The 20,647-nt window shown below is 36.1% G+C and overlaps 1 protein-coding gene across 18 annotated transcripts in view; it reads left to right on the top strand.

The window, feature by feature from the left end:
* The window catches only part of AFDN (afadin, adherens junction formation factor), a 143,143-nt gene that overhangs the window by 20,575 nt on the left and 101,921 nt on the right, over window positions 1-20,647 (top strand). For all 18 annotated transcript variants that reach the window (XM_033234218.1, XM_033234211.1, XM_033234217.1 and 15 more), the window contains exon 2: window positions 18,987-19,182. In XM_033234218.1, coding sequence (XP_033090109.1) covers window positions 18,987-19,182 — 196 coding nt within the window. The remainder of the gene's footprint in view (window positions 1-18,986; window positions 19,183-20,647) is intronic.

Genomic DNA, 20,647 nt, shown 5'->3' with positions numbered 1-20,647 from the left:
GATTTGGGGGAGGAGTATAGGATGTCTAGGAAATGGCATTTTCAGGGGAGTTAATCTATTAGAAAAGTCATAATTAAAACTCTGAGTTAGTAGAAATCAAATATTGTTTAAATCATCAACTGAATCTGTATTAAGACATTCAATAATTGTATTATTGTTTTGCCAGTTTAGTTATTTGATTGATGCAAACCTGTCATCTCTACAATAAAAAAAAGTGAGGTATGTCTATACTCTGTCAGTTTAAGTTGTTTAATTTTGAAGATGAAAGTTAAATTTTAGAACCCTCTTCATTTGCTTTTTTACCTTAAGTGGGGGTAACTCTTAACTTCACGAAAACCACTCTCCTCAAAGTCATCAAAGGCTTGCATGCTGCCAAATCCAGTCACTTTTTTATCTTCTGATGCAGCAGCAGTTGATCCCATCTTCCATCAAATTCTTCCTTCACTTGGTCTTCCGGACTGGCCTGTTGCCCTGACCTCAGGGTCTGATCCCCGTACACCCTCTTTTCTCCACTTATTCCCTGGGTGAAGTACTTCTTTTTTGTGGTTTTAAGTGCTAGTGTATTCCAAATTTACATCTCTAAGTGTGGCCCTTGTTCTGAACTTCAGCCCTATATAACCAGTCCCTCACTGGATAGCTCTACTTAGGTGCACTCTAGGCATCTCAGAGTAAGCCTGTCCAAAACTGAACTCTGATTTCCCACCACCGCACTCTTACCTGTTTCTTCTTCAGCCGTCTCCTAAGTCTTAGTGAACAGCAGCTCACTTTACCAGTTGCTCATGTCCACAGCCTGGCATTCTTCTGGATTCCTTTCTTTCTTTCAGACCATGATCGTATCTAATCTTAACAGCAGATTCTGTCAGCTCTACTTTCAAAATATTTTTATAATTTAACCACTTCTCACCATCTTTGCTTCTTACTACTGAATTAATCCAGGCCAACTTCATCTACCACCTGGGCTATTCCAGTAACCTCTTAGTCTTAATTTAATTTATTTCTGTTGTCTGCCTTTGCCCCTTACTATATCCTACATAGACATATACTTCTAAACCTTAAGTTAAATAATGTTTCTTTTCAGACTCCCCAATTTTTTTTTAATCACTCAAAGTGTACCTTGACCTACAAATCTTACTCCTAATACCATTTTTTCGCTTATAGCAACAAGGAGTCTCCTTGCTATTTGTCAGTTATGCCAACCAGGATTCTGCCTGGGGTTTTAGTACTTGTTCCCTAGGCTTGGAGTGTTCTTTCCCTACAATTAGGCTTTGCTCAAGTATCCCAGAAGTCTTTCTTGATTTACCCTATGTGAAATTGTGAGAGTAGCACTTTGGTGAGACAAGAGTTCCTCCCTAAATGGCAAGCTTGTTGAATACCTTGGCTTGAGTTTGTTCGTAACTATCGTGGTCACATTTCTTTGACAACATGTTTCATGCCCAGCAGCGATTCAGACATTACAACCAGTCTCTTCTTTCATTTGATTCCCACATCAGCAAAGGATACGTTACTATTATTTACATTTCTCTTAGTTAAATAGCATCTAGAAAATTTAAGGAATTAAGAGTTATAAACATAGCAAAAGGGTTTTCTCTCTCGCTTTCTGCCTCCCCCAAGAAAACTACTGACGTGAAACTTCATATGAGTAGATACAGTTTATTTAACGGCTTTGCAGTATTCTGTTGTCCAAATAAATCGTATTCTATCTCTGTCTTTATCCAGAGATTAATAAATTGTATATACGTTTCCACTGTTAAAAATATGGATTTAATGAACACTCTTGTCCATATTTTCTTCTGTATTGATGTAAAATTTTTAGGATGAATGCCTAGAAGTGGAATATTTAGATTCAGATTTTTTAGGTCCTGTGAAATTGATCATTGAAAAGGTTATACCAATTTATATTCCAAACTTCAGTTTTCACCCTCCTCAATATATTCAGATTTGTTGATATGCTCTAAAGTATTTGAAATAATAATTTCAATTTGTTACCCTGATTTCAGTAAGTGAGCATGTTTTTCATATGTTTATCTAGCCTTTACTTCCCTTTAATTGGATTTCTCTTTTTTTACAGACTCAGCTGTGTATTAAACAGAATATTCATTTTGTATTCTTTATTGTATAGTACAATGATTACTGATTGTTTAGTCTGCCATGTTGCTGGAACCGGGTGTGTTCCACCCTTATCTTTATACAGCAGGATGAGGCGCAGTGCTGCATAGTGGCTGAAAGCGTGACTTGTTTCACAATTGCCAGAGTATGAATTCTGGCCCACTGGTATTAGCTCTGTGAACATGGTCAACTTACTTGATCTTTCTTAGGCCCGTTCTGTATCTGTAAGACAGGAACAGTAATAATACCTACCTTATAGGGTTGTTGTGAAAATTGGAGTAGATAATGCATAAAAAGTACTTAGCACAATGTTTAGCAGAAGGCAGGCATTTATACTCTTTTTATTTGTAGTGCATTGTCATCATTACTATTTGTTCTTTTTTCTTTCCCTTGATTTTATATGTTTATCTTTATATCATGTAATGTAATTTGTGGGGGAGAAGAGATTTCTAGCAACATGTTTAGGTTTGGTATTGTATGTTGTAGGTTGATTCTGCATTCTTGTTTGTTGCTGTTTCTTATTTTGTGTTCAATTATAGCTAGAAATGATATTATCTTCTTCAAGAGTATCCTTATATGAGATATCTTGGACAGTGTGACGTTATAAAAACAGAATCAGTGATTTTGAGGTTTTTGTTTCATGGAACTTTATACATCTTACCATACCATATTCTGTATCCCTGTCTTTGAGTTCATGACTATTAGGGAATTTGTTCCACAATGTACTTTTTAGAAGTCTGTATGTGTATATGTTAGCCTAGGATATTTATTTAACAGTATAGAAGATTCTCAAAAACAAGAGTTGAGAATATTATTCTAGTGAACAGAGTGTTTCCATAACATTAAATGAGAATCTGCTTCACTGATTGATTCTTTTCACCATAATACTCTTTTGCAAAGAGAATTAATTAAGAAAACTTAATTGAACAGTGAGCTAGTTTCATCAGTGTCACTTTTCCTGTCGAGATTCTATGTTCCTTTTGTAAGTTACTACTGATAAGAATCCTCCTACACAGCTTGACCTCCTTTCAGAAGTCCCTGTGCTGATTTACACAGTTTATTACCTTTTTGTTTTTCTCATGCCTAGTACTAAGTGACATTCCAATCTGCTGTAGTCATTTGGTAATGCAAAGAGTGAAACTGGAAGGGTAGGCAGGAGGTACCGGTTGGCACCAAATACGCAGTTCAAGATCACTCATGATACCAGGGAGAGAATGTCAGATACTTGAACCAGAACAACATACTGTTTTAGTTTGTAAAATTCGAGTTATAAGGCAGTAATAGTCATGTTACTCTATCTCAAAATTATTTTGTTTCTCGTTTGTTCGTTTCACCTCTGCCCCAACCCTCTCTTTCATGGATGTGTTTTGTGTGAAATGTGAAAGGTCTTAAGATAGTGGAGGCTTGAAAAAACTGCCTGTGTTTTAAAATGTGCTTGTGTTTGTTTCCTAATGCAGTGCTTTGAAGATATTTTAGGTTTAGGTAAGTTGCTTTAAGGTTTGTTTTTCTTAATTGGAGTAGGTTGAGTGCTGTGAATTCAATTTTTAGTGTACTATAAAAAGATAAGTGGAAGCACTTTGATTGTAGGAAGTTTTTTTGAATCACTTGCTATAGTTTGAGTGTTTTCTTTGATGTGAAACTCACTGTAAATCCAAGTAAGTGATGTTCGTACACCAATGTTGGTGTATATAATTTGGTACGTTATCTTCATCATTCAAATTTAGAACCTTATTATTTCACACACTTAAAGAAGAATCTTAGTTGCAGATTCAAGATGAAGATTATAAAACATTTTCTTGGGTTTTCTTTCAGTATTATAATTTTGAGGCTGAATTTAGGAACATGGTTATTTTCTGTAAACACCAAAACATTTTATAATTTTATGTATAGGTTGATTTGGGTAGATCAGTTTTATCATTGGAAATGATTTCAACTCTCAAAAATTGTATTTCAACAATATAATTTTTTTTTTTTTTTTTTTTTGGTGACAAAGTCGCGCTCTGTCGCCCACAGCTGGAGCTGATTTCGGCTCATTGCAACTGAGGCAGATAATCTCTGCAGTTGATCTCTGCCTCCTGTGTTCAAGCGATTCTCCTGCCCCAGCCTCCTACTGGGGTTACATAAAGGCACCCGCCACAATGTCCAGCTAATTTCAACAATAGAATTGTAAATGTATATAGTGCCATTCTGTTTTTTCTACAAAGTTTGATGGTCTTCATTTTTCACATCATACATACAGATCTTTAATATATACTGTTATTTTTTGCTTTTGTATTTAGTTTTGCTAGAGATAGGTTTTTTATACGCTCACACATATACACAAACACACACCTTTCTTTTTTTAACTTTTAGGTTCAGGGGTACATCTGCAGGATGTGCAGGTTTGTTACATAAGTAAATGTATGTCATAGGAATTTATTGTACTGATTATTTGATCAACCAGGTATTAAGCCTAGTATCCATTAGGTATTTTTTTCTCATCTTCTCTCTCCTTCCACCCTCCACCCTCCAATAGGTCCCAGTGTGTGTTGTTCGCCTCTGTGCACACCCACCTTTTAAATTAGTTCTGGTGTAAGTGTAGGCACTTGAGAATTTGCAGACAGGAAGTAATATTTATCAAGTGCCTTATTTGTGGTAGGTTCCTTTATATAGTGTGAATCACTTAGTAACCACCAAACCCCATGAAATAGTAGCCCCTCCACTTTACAGACAGGGAACTTGAGAGAGCTCAAGTGTTTTGCAGAGTCGTGTGGGTATTAAGTGAAAGTAAGATTAACTGGGATTTTACCCAATGTCTGGCTGTTTCCAAGGTTCTGCCTCACTTTCTTTTTGTGTGCCACTCTTGCTGCTTGTTCAGTGTAAGAAGCTATGTTTGGCTTCTGATGTTAAATAATTCATTATCCATTTACAGAATCAAAGTTCTTGAGTTTTTGTAGAGCATTTTAAAAAAAATAGGTTTACTTTATTTTGCACTTAATAGTTTGTAATTATAACTGAATTATTTTCATATTACACATTTTTTAGCATGAAAATTTTCAAACACAAATGAAACTCATTCCCTAGACTTCACAATTTTCAGTTTGTCTTTCTTAATTTTGTTGTTTTTAGGTGCACTATTTTTTAAAGCAGATCCTAAAACCCGTCATATTATTTCTTCCCTACTTCAGTGTGCATCTAAAAAAATTTAACCATCATACAATAATCTCATTAATAAAATTAACCATAATTCTTTGTTATTATCTGTTATTTGGTTCATACTGAGATTTCCCTGTATCTCTCAAGAATGTGGTTTTGCAGTTCATTTATTTGAATTGGGATCCAAGCAAGGGCCGCACATTATATTTACTTCTACATCTCTTTTAATCTAGAGCATTTATTTCATGCCATACACTTTGAAAATATTGGGCTACTTCTTCTGTAGAGCATCTCTATTCTAGACTTGCCTTTATCTTTTTCAGGGTAGTGGTGGTTTGACATGTTTTTCTAGCTTTAAAGGCTTTAATGGATTCAGGTCCAACTGTTGGACAAGGCTTTATAAGCAGTGCTGTGTATTTCATATTGAATCACATTAGAAGGTCAAATTGTGACAGCCCCTCTACCGTCAAGTTCCTTATCACTGTTTCATGCAAAGATCTGTGTCTAAATCAGTTAGTGGCTACAAAATGGTGTTTTGCTCATTCCATTTTTTCTCTTTACATTTATTGGCTGGAATTCTTTAAAAGGTATGTGTAGACATAAATTCTAAGCTCCTCTATTGCTTATTTTCTAGAGTAAGGAGTTGGTTGCTTTAGTTACCTTCAGTGCTAACATTGGTTTTGTTTTGTTGGTGTTCTCATTTTTCTTTGGTATAATGAACTGGTGGATTTTTATGTATTCCATGTTTCAGTCACTTGCAGTCATTTCTGCTGGTATTCAGATGGTCCGAAATTTGTCCAGCTGCAGTTTTTGGTTGGCTAGAGGGTTCTTTTGACATGAGTTAGTCTTTGAGAGCTTCCTTGTTTTCCAGCATAACAAGATGTCCCAAACTCATCTTGTACATTTTCTGAGCTAGACCTGGATTAAGCCATTTCACCAAGTAGCTGTGTTTTCTTTTAGTGGTATTTAAGAGACTACAGTCTAGGTGCTAGAGATGTTCATTTTTACAGATTGTTGTTTGCTTCTGGGCCTTTTCAGTGGGAAAAACTAGGAGATATTTATATTTTGTGGGGAGAAAAATTTGTATATTTCTACTGATGTTTCCAGTTCAGAATGGCCTTGTATGGCTTTTACTTAATTTATTTAATTTTATATCTCTTTTCTCTTACATTGAAAACCTTGTCACTGTATAAACACAACTGCTTGTTGGCTTTGTTGTGTCATATAGTTATTATTACAACATATTGCCAATATTATTACTAACAACAGGATTTCTGAATGGGGATTTTAAAAATTCTGCAAAATTCTTTGCAGGTATTCGTCAGTAGAATACTCTGCTGGCAATTTAAAGTCAAAAGCTGTTGTCCAAAATTGCTCAGAAAAAAAATCATTTTTCTGTATGCTAGTATGACCAACTTGATAGAGAGTTAAGACTCATTCATTCCAGTTTCTTTTATGTTTTCAGTGATTGTCTTTTTTTGTTAAATAGTTACCTGGTTCCAGAGCTGAAACTGTGTAATAAAGTACATTTAGAAAAGCTTTGCTTCCATCTTGATTATGTTTTGGTTTGTCCATGCATGGAAGGCTTCTTTTTGAAGATATAACCAAGGTTGTGTGTTTGTTCCCTGTCTTTTCATATAATAGATGCTTATGACATATGCTGTTGTGCGTTGTGCTTTTTTCACTTAACTATGTATCTTATGCATCATGCCATATCCCAGTATAAAAGTTTGGCAGTAATTCTTAGTGGCACCATTTTATTCCACTCAATGAATATATGAGAATTTTTTCAACCAATTCCCCACTGCTGGATCATTTTTAAACATTTGCTTTTATAAACATTGCCACAGTGAATAGCCTTTTGCATTTCTTTCTTTTCTTTTCCTTTCCTTTCCTTTCCTTTTCCTTTTCCCTTCCCCTTCCCCTTCCCCTTCCCCTTCCCCTTCCCCTTCCCCTTCCCCTTCCCCTTCCCCTTCCTTTCCTTTCCTTTCCTTTCCTTTCCTTTCCTTTCCTATATATCCACAAAAGAATTGCTGTTTCAAAATGTACATGAGTATCTAATTTTACCAAATGTTGCCAAATTCTGCACCTTGGGTATATACTTCTTTTTTCCTCTTCAGCCCCACAAAAAGACTGTTTTCAAACCTTCAGATTTTTGCCAATTTGGGTGTTGAAAAATGGCATTTTACTATTAGTATTGTCTATTTTATAGCTGTTTTATTGTGGGTGAGGTTGTTCATCTTTTTGCATATTTAAGGGCAGATTCACTACTTTGTATACCGCCTGAAGGGTTTTTTGGGTGCCCATTTTTCTATTGGGTTATTGGTTCTTTCTTCACAAATTTTAGAAACTCTTTATCTATTAAAGAAATTATATTTCTTTCTGTGAAACAAGTTGGAATTTTTTCCCCCCAGTGTGTTACTTGTCTTGGTACTTTACCTATTGTGTGCTTTTCGAATTTTTTGTGATATCAAAGTTTTATATTGTCAGACTTACTAACACTAATTGATTTTGGATCTCAAGTCATGGTTAGGAAGCTTTTCCTTATTTCTAAGTTTTCATGGAATTTATCCATTTTGTCTTGTGTTGTTTCTTTTTTGTATTCCTTGACCATCTGAAATGTATCTTAATGTACAGTGTGATGTATGGATCCAGCTTTCTTTTTGCCATCTGTTTCTCCCAACACGTTTATGAAGAAGTTCGTCTTTACCACACTGATTTGAGACCCACCTAAAAGTCTAGAGTTTTTCTTTCCTTTATGTCAAGGTGGTGCCTTAAATAGAGATTTTTGTAGTTTTTTTAAGTATCTAGTAGGCTGACCCTTCATATTTATAATTCTTCTTTTCTTGAATTGCCCTGGATTTCTTGCTTATTTTCCTCATAGGAAATAAAATCTTTTAAATCTTTTAAATTAGCTTGTTTAGTTCCAGGAAAAAAAGAGAAACACAACAAAACCACTGTGTTTTAAGTTACTATTTTCTTAAATTTATAAATTGTGTGTAACTTGAATTTTTTCAGAAGAAAATAAGCAAAAGGTTTTGTTAATATTACAAGATAAATTCTGTTCTGAAAAACAAACTTCAATGATATTAAGTGTAATTTGACTTCAGATTTGTCTTCATGTCCTTGATAACTATAATTTTATGTTGAAATTGAGTTTAGTTGACACAGTTTTCAAGGTATTCTAGTTTACTTAAGTATTTGAAGTGACATGCAAGTCATAAATTAATCTTTTTGAAAACTGTCATTAAAATAAATACAGTTGTGATAAATTGTTTTTCATGTCCTTGACAATACTGATGTAGTTAGTTGGACAGTTGAACTACTTGTTGAAATGAGCCAAGTTGTGTCTTGCCTCCAGGAGTACCTTGGCAAATGTCTTCTTTCTTAAAATATTTTAAAAATTATATATCAGAAGATAAGTTTGGTCTTACAAAACGAAGTAATAAGTCTGACCACGTTACTTAGTGAAGAAAGTAGATGAGTTCAGAACCCACTCTGCATTACTGACCAAAAGTTAAATCTTTGTGAACTGAACTTATTCTTGCAGTTCAATCAGGTCCAGTCACCTTTCTTATTTAATTTAAAATGAGGATTCTCACCTTAGCTAGCATTAATTGACTTTGAGAGTACTAGAACAGCCTGGTTTATTCTAGACAGTAGGAAGATAGCTTATAGCTTTAACAACTGTGGTTGATTTTTCCCAGAGCTGGAATAACATCAGGAATTTTAGATTCCATTTGTCACTTAGCTACACCAAATAGTGACCTGCATGTTTAGATAAGGGCCTGTATTATTTAAACCTCAAGATTGTAGTGGATAATGCAACACTCTTAGGGTAAAATTCTGCTTTAAACAAATTGTGTTCACTTGTGGTGCATTGTTACTTTTCTGAGAAATAAGTCATAGTACAGTAGTCCCACCTATCCACTGGTTCACTTTCTGAGGTTACAGTTAGCCAGAATCAACTGTAGTCAGAACATATGAAATGGAAAATCCAAAAATAAACAACTAATATGTTTTGAATTGCATGACAGTTTAAATAGTGTGATGAAATCTCTGGCTGTCCATCTATGTTCCACCTGGGATCTCCACGCTGTATATGCTGCCTGCCTGTTAGTCACTTATAGCTGCCTCATTTATCAGATAGACTGTCGCGCTGTCACAGAACTTGTATTCAAGTAATGCTTATTTTACTTAACAGCCACAAAATGCAAGAGGGGTGATGCTGACATATTGTTATAACTGTTCTTATTTATTATTGTTAATCTCTTACTGTATTTAGTTTATAAACTTAATTATAGCTTTGTATGTATAGGGGGAAAAATCCCATAGTATATATAGAACTTTGTGCCATAGCAGACATCCAGTGGGGTGGGAGGTGGGTCTTGGAGCATATTCCCTACAGGTAAGGGGGAACTACTATATACATCATGGTTGGGAGGCTTTTAACTAGAAAAGTGAAGTATAATTCTCTATGTGTACATACTCTTAGGTACTATTAAAGTGGTGATTAAGTCTTGACCTACTCTAATTTACTATAGTATTTGGCTAGAAATTGGAGAATTCACTCTTTTGTAGAAAGAACTATAGGTCAGTGGATAGCCATGTATTTGAAAAAAGTAACATACTGATGAAAAATGTAGTACCTGCTGTACTATGCCAGGTCCTTTTGTGCATACTGTCTCATTTAATTCTCCGCTGTAACATGGAGAAGTTGGTACTGTTGTCTCCATTTTTATAGAGGAGGTAACTGAGGCTGAATACCAAACAAGGCTAAAACAAACTTTTAGTTTGTGAAAAAGAAGTGTTTTAATGTCATACATATCAAGTAGTAGTTTAACCAAATATATTTATTAAGCCTGTTTTATGTTTGAGGGAAATTGGGTGCATACAAAGGACTATTATGAGCTTTTGTACATATTTATAAAATTGTGTATAGTTTTGTTGTCATGGCATATATTTATATATTTTAATGTATAATTTTTGAAGCATGACTTTGTAAGAAAGATGTTTACTACACAGTAAAAAGTTTAAAAGGAATGTTAACCTAGTTATTTATACTCACTGTACAAAACTGAACTATTCATGGAAATGTTTGCTATGATTATGGTAAGATGGAAGAGGAAGCTATCTTGAGGCTTAAAAGCTGTGTAATTCCATTCGTAGGAACCAGCGTGGCTTACTAAAGACAGTGTTGTCATTTCCTGTGAGAGAGCGAGCGAAAGATAGGATGGGAGTGGGGATAATTGATACTAGAGAATGAGAGAGAGGCTTACCAGGTTTGTAGTTCAGGGAAGTGCCTTAGTGATAATGTATCTGGACTCAAGGACTTCAATAATGTTTTTCACCATGTTATTGTGTTTAAGGACTGGATCTAAAATAATTAGATGAATTAGAAATCAGTTGATTAGTTGTACTCAAAGACTGTTGTTTAACAGATTTTTGCCAAGCTGGAGAAATGTTATTTGGTAAACTAACATGAAAATGACTTGGGAATTTTAATTTTACTGGAAACTCTTGTGAATCAGCAATATTATGTGGTCACTAAAAAACTAGTTTAATCTTAAGTTGCATTAATTACAGGTATAGTATGTAGAATTAGTGTACTTGCCACTGGTCAGACCACATCTGGAGTTCTGTGATCAAGTCTGAGAACTCTTTTAGGCTAGGAGGAGGGAACATGAGGGGGTTCGGAGGAGAACTGGTCAATATAGGGCATGGATTTGAAATTATGTCACAGGAAGGAGAAAAGTTGAAGAAACTAGAATTAGAACGTCATTCTGCAAGAGGTTCTAGACTTGTTCTGAATTCATGGTTTTCACCTGGAACAATTTTGTTCCCCCAGGGGCCATATAAAAGTGTCTGGAGACATTTTTGGTTATTACACCTGAGGGTGTGATGCTACTGGTACCTCCTGCATAGAGGCCAGGATGCTTGCAAAGTCTCACAGTGTGCAGGAGAGCCCCCATAAGAAAGAATGATTCAGCCCCGAATGTCAGTAGTGCTGAGGTTCCCCTTTCTCAATCTAAACTGGTTTAGCTGTGACCCCTAGTAAGAAAAAAATTTTATTTTGCCTTGCAGCCCAGGAATAACTGAATTTAAAATTTTGTGAGACAGTATTTGCCCTGTTTTCTTACCCCAGAGTGCATTGTACCTGGTAGAAATCATCTGCCCTGATCCGTTTCATGTATAAATAGAAAAAAAATGATGATCGAGAAGCCGTGGTTTGAATATAGGTCTAAATGATACCAGTGGGTGAAACTAAGCCCAGTTTATCAAGCTGTGTGAGAAAGATTTTGCTTTAAATAAAAGGCAGGACTTTCTAGCTAACTAGCTATACCAAGAAAGAATATATTGCTTGGCTAGATAGTTCCCTGTCACTAGATTTTTTTCAGGGGGTTCTTAAGTTGAAGTCTATGAGTATGATTCATGGGGACTTTGAACTTGGATGAGAGGAGGATTGCATTTGTATTTCCAATAAATACGGCTTTATTAACCTCTGATGATAATGTAGCATTTTCTTCACTCATGAGTTTATTATACTCATTACTTCAAAATCTGAGCTGTATGAACCTGAACCAACTATAGATCTTATGTAATATGTTAATAAAGAAGCACTTATATTACTGCATTATAGGTTTTACAGATCTTTTAGTTATGTTTTAATGTAGTTCTTTGAGAACCAACTCATAGCCTTCACTAGATGTCCAAACAGTGCATGGCAAAATCAGTTATACCCCTAGACTAGATAGTTGGCTTTGGGGTTTTGTGTTATGTACATGTGTACAAATGTAGTATTTAAAGATTTCGATTGAGTTATAAACGTAATCTTTAATCACAGATGTGATAATTGCTTTTTTTGTCATGTGGGTTTAAAATGTTTTTAATTGATTATCTTTCAAATTCCCAGTGTATATCTGTGTGGGTTGTTATTTAAAAATAAACAGTTAAGAATTTTTAAGAGTACTGTAGGGAAAACTTTTGACTTTTTGATCCCCCTTCCATAATGCTGACTAAGAGTTTGAGTAGATGTCTAATTCCAGTGAAGTCTAGCAGCAGAGCACTGATTTCACTTGCTTTGAAAGTTGGCAGAGTTATGGCTTACAAATGTGTAGCTGCTGTGAGCAGATGATTGTTAAGTAGATAATGTTGGCAGTTGTAACTGGGGCAATTTTAAAAGTATGTTGGCTTGTTGGTTTTCACAGCAGGCTGTGTTTTCTGGCAGAGAATTTTGTTTTATTTATAACATTTAGATGTTTGGGTACTGGATGGATTTTTGTTAGAGTTCATAAGGGAGATCTGTGCAATCGTGTGCTTTTCTCTTTGTTTTGTTAGTTTTTTTAAGACCAGAAATATTTTGTTCTTTGCTTGGAAGATGACCTTTTCCCACTTTCAGTGAACTTGGTCTTTCTCAGATTTGATGAATAAGCATTAAGATGTACTTCTAGTACAGTGGTTGGTTCACATTACACAGTTGTGCATTGCTATGTGTTAAGCTTATGCCTTTATTTTCAGACAAAAATATAATGAAGCCATTTGATTTTAAAGACCAAATGCACACATGAAGGTATGAATTCTTTTTCTAGAATTGGATTGTGTTTGCTAAGTTGTTCTCAGTTGCTTGCATGCCAGTTTACATTGCCAGCAGCAGAATAATAGTGCCCTGTGGAAGTCCATACTTTACTGTTCTCATTTTATAGATGAGCAAACCAAGGTTAAAGACAAAGCAAATTGATTGAATTTTTAGAGAAAATTATTTTGTGGTTGGGAAGGTCAGAAAATTCTAAGGTAATGGAATTAGTGCTAATAGAAAACTGGGTTTTGGCTGGGCGCGGTGGCTCAAGCCTGTAATCCCAGCACTTTGGGAGGCCGAGACGGGTGGATCACGAGGTCAGGAGATTGAGACCATCCTGGCTAAAACGGTGAAACCTCTTCTCTACTAAAAAATACAAAAAACTAGCCGGGCGAGGTGGCGGGCGCCTGTAGTCCCAGCTACTCAGGAGGCTGAGGCAGGAGAATGGCGTGAACCTGGGAGGCGGAGCTTGCAGTGAGCTGAGATCCGGCCACTGCACTCCAGCCTGGGCGACAGAGCGAGACTCCGTCTCAAAAAAAAAAAAAAAAGTAGAAAACTGGGTTTCTAGGAGCTTTATAGGAATGAGGAGTGGGAGGAAAGGGCTAGGAAGGAAGTTTCTTGGGAATGAATACAGTGGAAAGAATGTTAGATTAGCCTGGTGAAGAAATTTTATGGCTGTTCTTGTTTTTCTTTTTTTCTTTTTCAGATGCTTCCAGGTGTATTATTTGTCTTGTAAAAATTTTAGGTAATGAAATGCATTTCATTTCAGTGTTCTTGAAGTATTAATATTTAAAAATAGTGTTCATAGAAAATATTTCAAAAGCCCATATTCAAGTATTTCTTCTATCCTCTGCCTAAAGCTGTTAACACCTTTATGTTAAGTAGGTCAAATGGCTGTTGCCATCAGGTTGTTTTGTGTACTAGCAACTGGTGTGTGTTGAAGGCACAGCTGTATTTTTTTTAACCTTTGCACATGTTTTGTAGACACTAGCATAACAAATAAATTTGTTGTGTGTGTGTGTGTAATAAAGTGGACAGTCCGTCAGTTTCCTCCATGGGGAGTAGGAATTGGTGATCTGTTTGAAGTTAGCATTGTTTTGCTACAGGCTAGGATATGGGTTTCATGTAAGTGCTAAACATAGAAGAAAAGTAAATTGTGCATGGTTGACCTATTTAAGTTTTAGAATGAATGATTCTGATTAGCTTTATCAAAAGGAGGTTTAGGATTGTCCTGGTGAATTTCTACTGGCTTGGAGAATACAGCCAGTTGATTGTCAATTTTATTAACGAAATACTGATATTTAAAAGAAAATTTCCATCTTTATTTCTTGTATTGACTCTAGTAACTTCACTATGCAGCTTGGTTTTTGTTGTTGTTGTTGTTAAGTTTTGGATCATTGTATTCTTTTGATAAGGATGAAAATAATTTTGTTTTGGAGTTGACCTAAAGTAGTTTTTCTGTTTCAGTAATCATTGGTGATAATATTTCTCAGGGAAAAGTTTGTATCAAGGTAAATATTTACCAAAGAAACTTGCTTTCCTGGCAGGAGAAATAACCATTAAGGAAAGGAAACATGATTATTATATTTTTTCCTTCCCTTTGAATTAAATTATTGAAACATATTGAGATGAGCATTGTACACTGACTGTAATGATACAGTGATCATAGGCAGTTATTATCTTACCTATTCTAGATAGAAACTTCTTTCTGAAAACACTGCTTTTGAAGTAAGCTCTTCATTTAGGTATTGAGTACCTGTAGCAGTGCTTTTTTTTTTTCTTTTTTAAGAAAACTTTGTAAGATTATAACTAGGATGGCTGCAACATATTAGATTGTTAATTCTGCCCTTAAGACTTTATGGCTGTTTATTAGAAATGTAAGTTTCACATTCCAGAGTTCTTATCAATTGAGAACAGACAACCACAGCTGGCAGAATTAAATCTTGTTCTTGGGCATCTTGACTCACTTTTGTTTTTATGGTTATATGCAGAGCATTGTATTGGATCCTGAGGGAGGACCTTGAATAATGAATAAAAGAGATTTCCTTGTCCCAGAAAAGCGATATTCTAGTGGGAGAGACTGTAAAGAAGAAAACTTCTGATTGTTGAGCACTTACCTGTGTGTCGGGTGGCATGAGTTGCTTTATATATTTTGTTTAATCCTCAAAACAAGCTTGTTGTTTTCGTTTTATAAGTGTAGAGATTTGAGTTCACGTAGACTTTAACTCACTCCAGGATATGGCTGTCATGTTGAAATGTGAACCTGTTAATGTCCTGTTGCAGCCCCCCAGATTTTTCCGAGCACTGTAGGACAGACAGATGTCTAGATGTGGTAGATGAGGTTGATGAGGCACTGTGTGGGGCGAGAGCCGCCTCGGAGTCCCTGGTGAGCAGTAAGCATACTTGTATTTGAATGCCAGGCCTGTCTAGGTAAGTGATGGTCTCAAGTCACCAACAATTTCTTTCTCTCATTTAACCATTCGTTCGTTTCTTCTGGAACTTTTCTTGTACCTGTTGTAAGATCAAAGAAAAATAATTGGTGTCAAACTCCCAGCAGAGCATGGTGATGTAGGCAGGTCTGGGGCCAGTTAATGCTGGCTGTCCCTCATCCCTGCTGCTGGGCAAGCTAGGTGATGGTGGCCAGTGTACTTCTTTGGACCTCCCCTCCTCTCCTCAGCCCTCTCCACCTTTCTCCACCCCTCCTCTCCCCTTCCTTCATGTCCAGTTTTCAGGTTTAGGAACTTGATTTTATCCATTTGACTAGTTTTGATAAGATTCTGTGGAATTACTCACACCAGCCAAACATGATTGGCAAAATAATTGAGCAGAATGTTAATCTGTTTATTAAGGGAATATTCTGGGAACAGATATTAATACGTTCTTGTGTGATGTCAAACTAAATTAATAGTTATTTATTAACATGTAGTGCAAATGAAATATAATAACACGTCGTTTTCATAGGCTTTATTTAGGCTTGGTAGAACCTGGAACATTGTTTCCAGGAATACTCTTACTTTTCTATACACAGGAATGCTACTGCTTGATGAGGATACCAGTGTCTCCTTACTCCTTTGGGTTTCTTTTTTTCTCTTTGATCTCTTAACATTTTATGTAAGGTAAGTAGCTGGGCCACATTGGTAATAAAGATTTTATGTTTGCAGTTTCCTTTTTTACAATGAAGGGCAATAATTTATATGTAAGGAATTTTCATGAGGTTGACTAAGTGGATTCTCCTCTTTTCCCTGTTTGTCTTTATCAATTCATTCTGGATTCTTTCTTTTGTGTTGCTGATGTTAATGGGCATTCCCTCTCACCCTTGCCAGCCACAGATGATGCTTCTGTTTTTCTTTTGGTTCTTTAATATCTGGTAATTTGGAATTATTTGTTGACAATTCTCAGGGAAACTGGTGCTTTTATATTTCTTGTCATCCTTTGCTACATCTAGCCTGTTTTATTCTGATCACAACTGATGTAAAACTATTTTGTTAGCAAAATGCTCAAGTACTACGGAGATTAATTGCTTTTTTGCTTTAACTTCTTGTGTAAGGGTGAGCCTTTGGAGAAGCCTGGGGATAGTTTTGCCAATGAATATTTTAGAGACTATTAGATTTAATATAAAGATGGTTTCAGGGTGGTAGTATGCAAGTATCAGAATCCTGGGTTAAAAATACGGCTCCCATGATAAAATCTTAAATTTATACAGCTAAATTTGTATAGGAATTTTTGTTTTCTAAAGTGCTGTTTTAGGAGTCTGCGGAAGGGGTAGCGGAAGGTGCTTGAATGATTCCACGAGGTACAGCCAGCAGATGTGGGGAGAACGAAGGTGAAGGGAAGCTGGGGAGGCAGTGCATAGGACGTGGTCAGCACAGTACCTGGCACAGAGCAGTGAGTGTGGGCTGTCATTAATATTACCTAAGACTGACAGGTTTATAGTTTAGGAGCATGTTTTGCATGTATTTTTAGTTATAAAGGTTTTTTTCTTTTTCTTTTTTTTAGATGAAGTCTTGCTCTGTCGCCCAGGCTGGAGTGCAGTGGTGTGATCCTGGCTCACTGCAACCTCCACCTCCTGGGTTCAAGCAATTCTCCTGTCTCAGCCTCCTGAGTAGCTGCGATTACAGGGGCCTGCCACCATGCCCAGCTAATTTTTGTATTTTTCATAGAGACAGGATTTCACCATCTTGGTCAGGCTGGTCTCGAACTCCTGACCTCAGGTGAGGATCGCCCACCTTGGCCTCCCAGAGTGCTAGGATTATAGGCATGAGCCACCGTGCGCAGCAGTTATAAAGGTTTTAGGGTTGCCAGGCTAAAATAGAGATGGAGACATTTAAAAGGATGTCAGCTTGCTTTGTTACTTGACCCAGACCAGACTAAGAGGCTGTTGATAAAATTTCTGAGAGATGAGCACGACTCTACTCATGAAGCTCCCATTTTGCCAACTCTTTAAGCTTTCTCAGGTCTCACACCCAAAACTGTGGCCGTCCTTTACTCCAGAATCTATGGGTAAGTGTCATTTTTGAACATACATGCTCATTTATTTAGTATTTTCTCCTGGTATAGTGGGGAGCAAGACACTCTGAGCAAGCACAGTAAAGTTTCAGGGCTAGAAATGTGTCTTACTGTCTCATTTTTTGTTTTGATTTTCATAAATTTGTATAGTTGTTAACCCTATTCTAATACAGGTTAAGTGTCTCTAACTTGAAAACCTGAAGTATGACATGCTCCAAAATCTGAAACGTTTTGAGTGCCAACATGACACTCAAAGGAGAAATGCCTATTGCAGCATTTCACATCTCAGATTCTCAGATCAGACTTGCTGAATTGTATGATGCAAATATTGCAAAATCTGCAAATGCTCAAAATTCAAAATAGTTCTGGTGCCAAGCATTTTGAATAAGGTGTTCTCAACCTGTATCCCGTTTTTCCTATTTTTCTTCAAATAAATACTTCTTAATTCATACTTATTAGTCAGAAAGAGGCTAGTGGGTTGGGGAAAAGTAAAGAAAGGCTTCATTCAGTGTGATGGGCTTTGAGGACCGCAGTAATGGTTTGACTTCTGAGAAAATGAAAGCCATTGCAAAATGTAAAACCAAGGAATGATGTGTTCTGACTTAGTTTGAACAGCACTTTGGTTGGATTCTGGGTGTATTTTGGTGGATCAGATGTGGAGGGTGAGAGAAAGAAGAACCAAGAATGACTTCAGTTGAACAACTGAATCTTTAATCTTACTTGAGACAGTAAAAGTGACCTAGTAGTTAGAAATATTCTTTGAAATTTTTGTTGGGAGTTGTGCTTTTTCTGTGTGCAAGGAAATAATGGGAAAGAACATCCCACAGTTGTGAGCGTCAGCCCACATTGTAGTAGATGATACCTATGGAGGGGATACCTTTGGCTGAAATTCCAGTGTGGTTTTTCTCTAGAAGTAAGGTTTTGAGACAAATCTAAAATGCATTCATTGATTATAGGCAAGTAGTTCATTTAGAAAATTACTTACAATTATTAGGTTGGTGCAAAAGTAATTGTGCTTTTTGCCATTGAAAATAATGGCAAAACCCACAATTTTGCATCAACATAATATATTCTTAAAAATTAAGAGTTTTCATTTATTCACATTAATGGTTGGGATCAACATTTCCCTCTTGTTAAAAGGAACTTTTTCATTTAGGCTTTTGACCCTTGGAGCTGGAAAGGGACCTCACGGGCAGTACAGGCATGGACTTTGGAGTCTGGTGGATCTGGGTCTTAACTCTGGATCTGCCACATACCAGCTCAAGCACTGAACTCAACTCTATGAGTTTGCACGACTAGATCTTGAAATAGGGTTAAATAATAGTTTCTGTTGAGCTGCATTCTTATAAATATTGTGTGTCATGGTGTGCCTACCACTTGCCGAGGACTCAATAGATGTTAGCTGTTGATAACATCATCTATTTGACAGCCATTATTTCATACCTGAGACAAGTGAGGCAAAGAGAAATTGTAAGTAACTTGTCCAAACTCAGAAATGAAACTTGAAGACTAAAAACCCATCTCTCTAAGTTAGTCTCAGATATTTATGATAAAGAAGCATTTTTTAAAAAGTGATGAACAGACTTTCTCATTTATTATTACAAAAAGTAAATCCTTTTCAGAGTGTTGTTTTCCAAAAATGTACCATTTTGTTTTCTTTTAGGATTTGGAGTTCCATGGAGTGATGAGATTTTATTTTCAAGATAAAGCTGCTGGAAACTTTGCAACAAAATGTATTCGGGTCTCTAGTACTGCCACCACTCAGGATGTAATTGAAACGCTTGCAGAGAAATTTCGACCTGATATGCGGATGCTGTCCTCTCCCAAGTATTCACTCTATGAAGTGCATGTCAGCGGAGGTCAGTGTATACAGGAAGGGTTTGCTAGAGGCGTGACCTGACCTGTGAAGAGATAGCTCGTCCAGGGGCATTGTGGTCATGTCACAGGTTTACTGCTCATCTCCATCTTTCTTCTCTTTTGCTGGGTAGGAGAGTAGTTGGCAGGCTGAGAAAACTGTTTTATGTCTGGGAATTGTTCTTATAAATCCCTGGCACATATATCTGTTGGAAGTTAGAATGAATATATTAATTTTGCATATGCTTATTTCTCCAAAGATAAGTAGCGTTACATTTATCCAGCATATCTGGGTGTCACATACAGTGTGTAGTATGCTACCTGCTTTTTGAGAATGTTTTATATGGCTCTTATGTAGATATTATATTATTATAATTGTAACACAGTTAAATATATGGGTATGAGTCATCAATCTTGCTGTACTATTTTTGCCTTCTGAAGCAATATATTTTCATTATTCTTTGGCTATAATTTAGGGTATGTATCTTAAAGAAACCTCCTTATGTATTTAGTAATTTCTACTTGTGCTAACATTAGAAATTTCTGAAAATATCTTCCATAGCAGTATCAAATGACAACTAACATTAGACTGATTAAGAAATGTGAAAATCTGGGTGAGTGCCATGGGTTGTGCCTGTAATCCTGGCACTTGGGCAGGCTGAGATGGGAAGATTGCTTGAGGCAATATAGTGAGACCCGTCTCCACAAAAAAATTAAAAAATAAGTTAGCTGGGCATCATGGCACATGCCTATAGTCCCAGCTACATGGGAGGCTGAGGTAGGAGGATCACTTGAGCCCAGGAGTTTGAGACCTCAGTGAACTAGGATCGTGCCACTGCACTCCACCCTGGGTGACAGAGCGACACCTTGTCTCTAAAAAAATTAATAAAATGAAAAGTAGAAATTTAAGTTTTCTCATTGGTGTTTTGGAAATGTTGAGCAACCTGTTTTAGTGAAATACAAATTATAGTTGGTGCAGCAAATAAATGATTTATGTATGCCACAAACCTAATTTGAATACCTCTTTTAAGTTCCATCCGCAGATCTTTTTTGAACATTTTTTTTACTTAAAAAATGCTGCTTTATTTGTACATATGAAATTAGACTAAAGTGTTTGTAATTTGCGGGATTTTCAGGTGTGACTAAATCCTTTTTCCTCAGTAGAATGTAAGTCAAGCCATTTTTTTGTTATTGTTGTTCAGTTTTTTTCTTAAGGTTATGAGGATATTACTTTCATCATTAATGCCAAAGCTAAATTTGACAATAGAGGGTGTTCTCAATTTTGGATGATTTTTCTGAATCTGAGTTTTTCCTTTACCTTAGAATCTTTGTAAATAGGTTACAAAGAATAAAATCTCTGTCACTTCCACCTTTTTTTCTTTTTAGTCTGTGCTGTTCAGTTAGTTGAATACTGTCAAGTGTGAAGGCTTTGAATAATACGTAAGATTGGACTTTGAGATCTAAAAATTG

This window comes from Trachypithecus francoisi, unplaced genomic scaffold (genome assembly GCF_009764315.1).
Source record: "Trachypithecus francoisi isolate TF-2019V2 unplaced genomic scaffold, Tfra_2.0 Lachesis_group15, whole genome shotgun sequence".
Lineage (NCBI taxonomy): Eukaryota > Metazoa > Chordata > Mammalia > Primates > Cercopithecidae > Trachypithecus > Trachypithecus francoisi.
The sequence above is the reverse complement of the archived record's forward strand: the minus strand, read 5'-3'. Positions and strand labels throughout refer to the sequence as shown.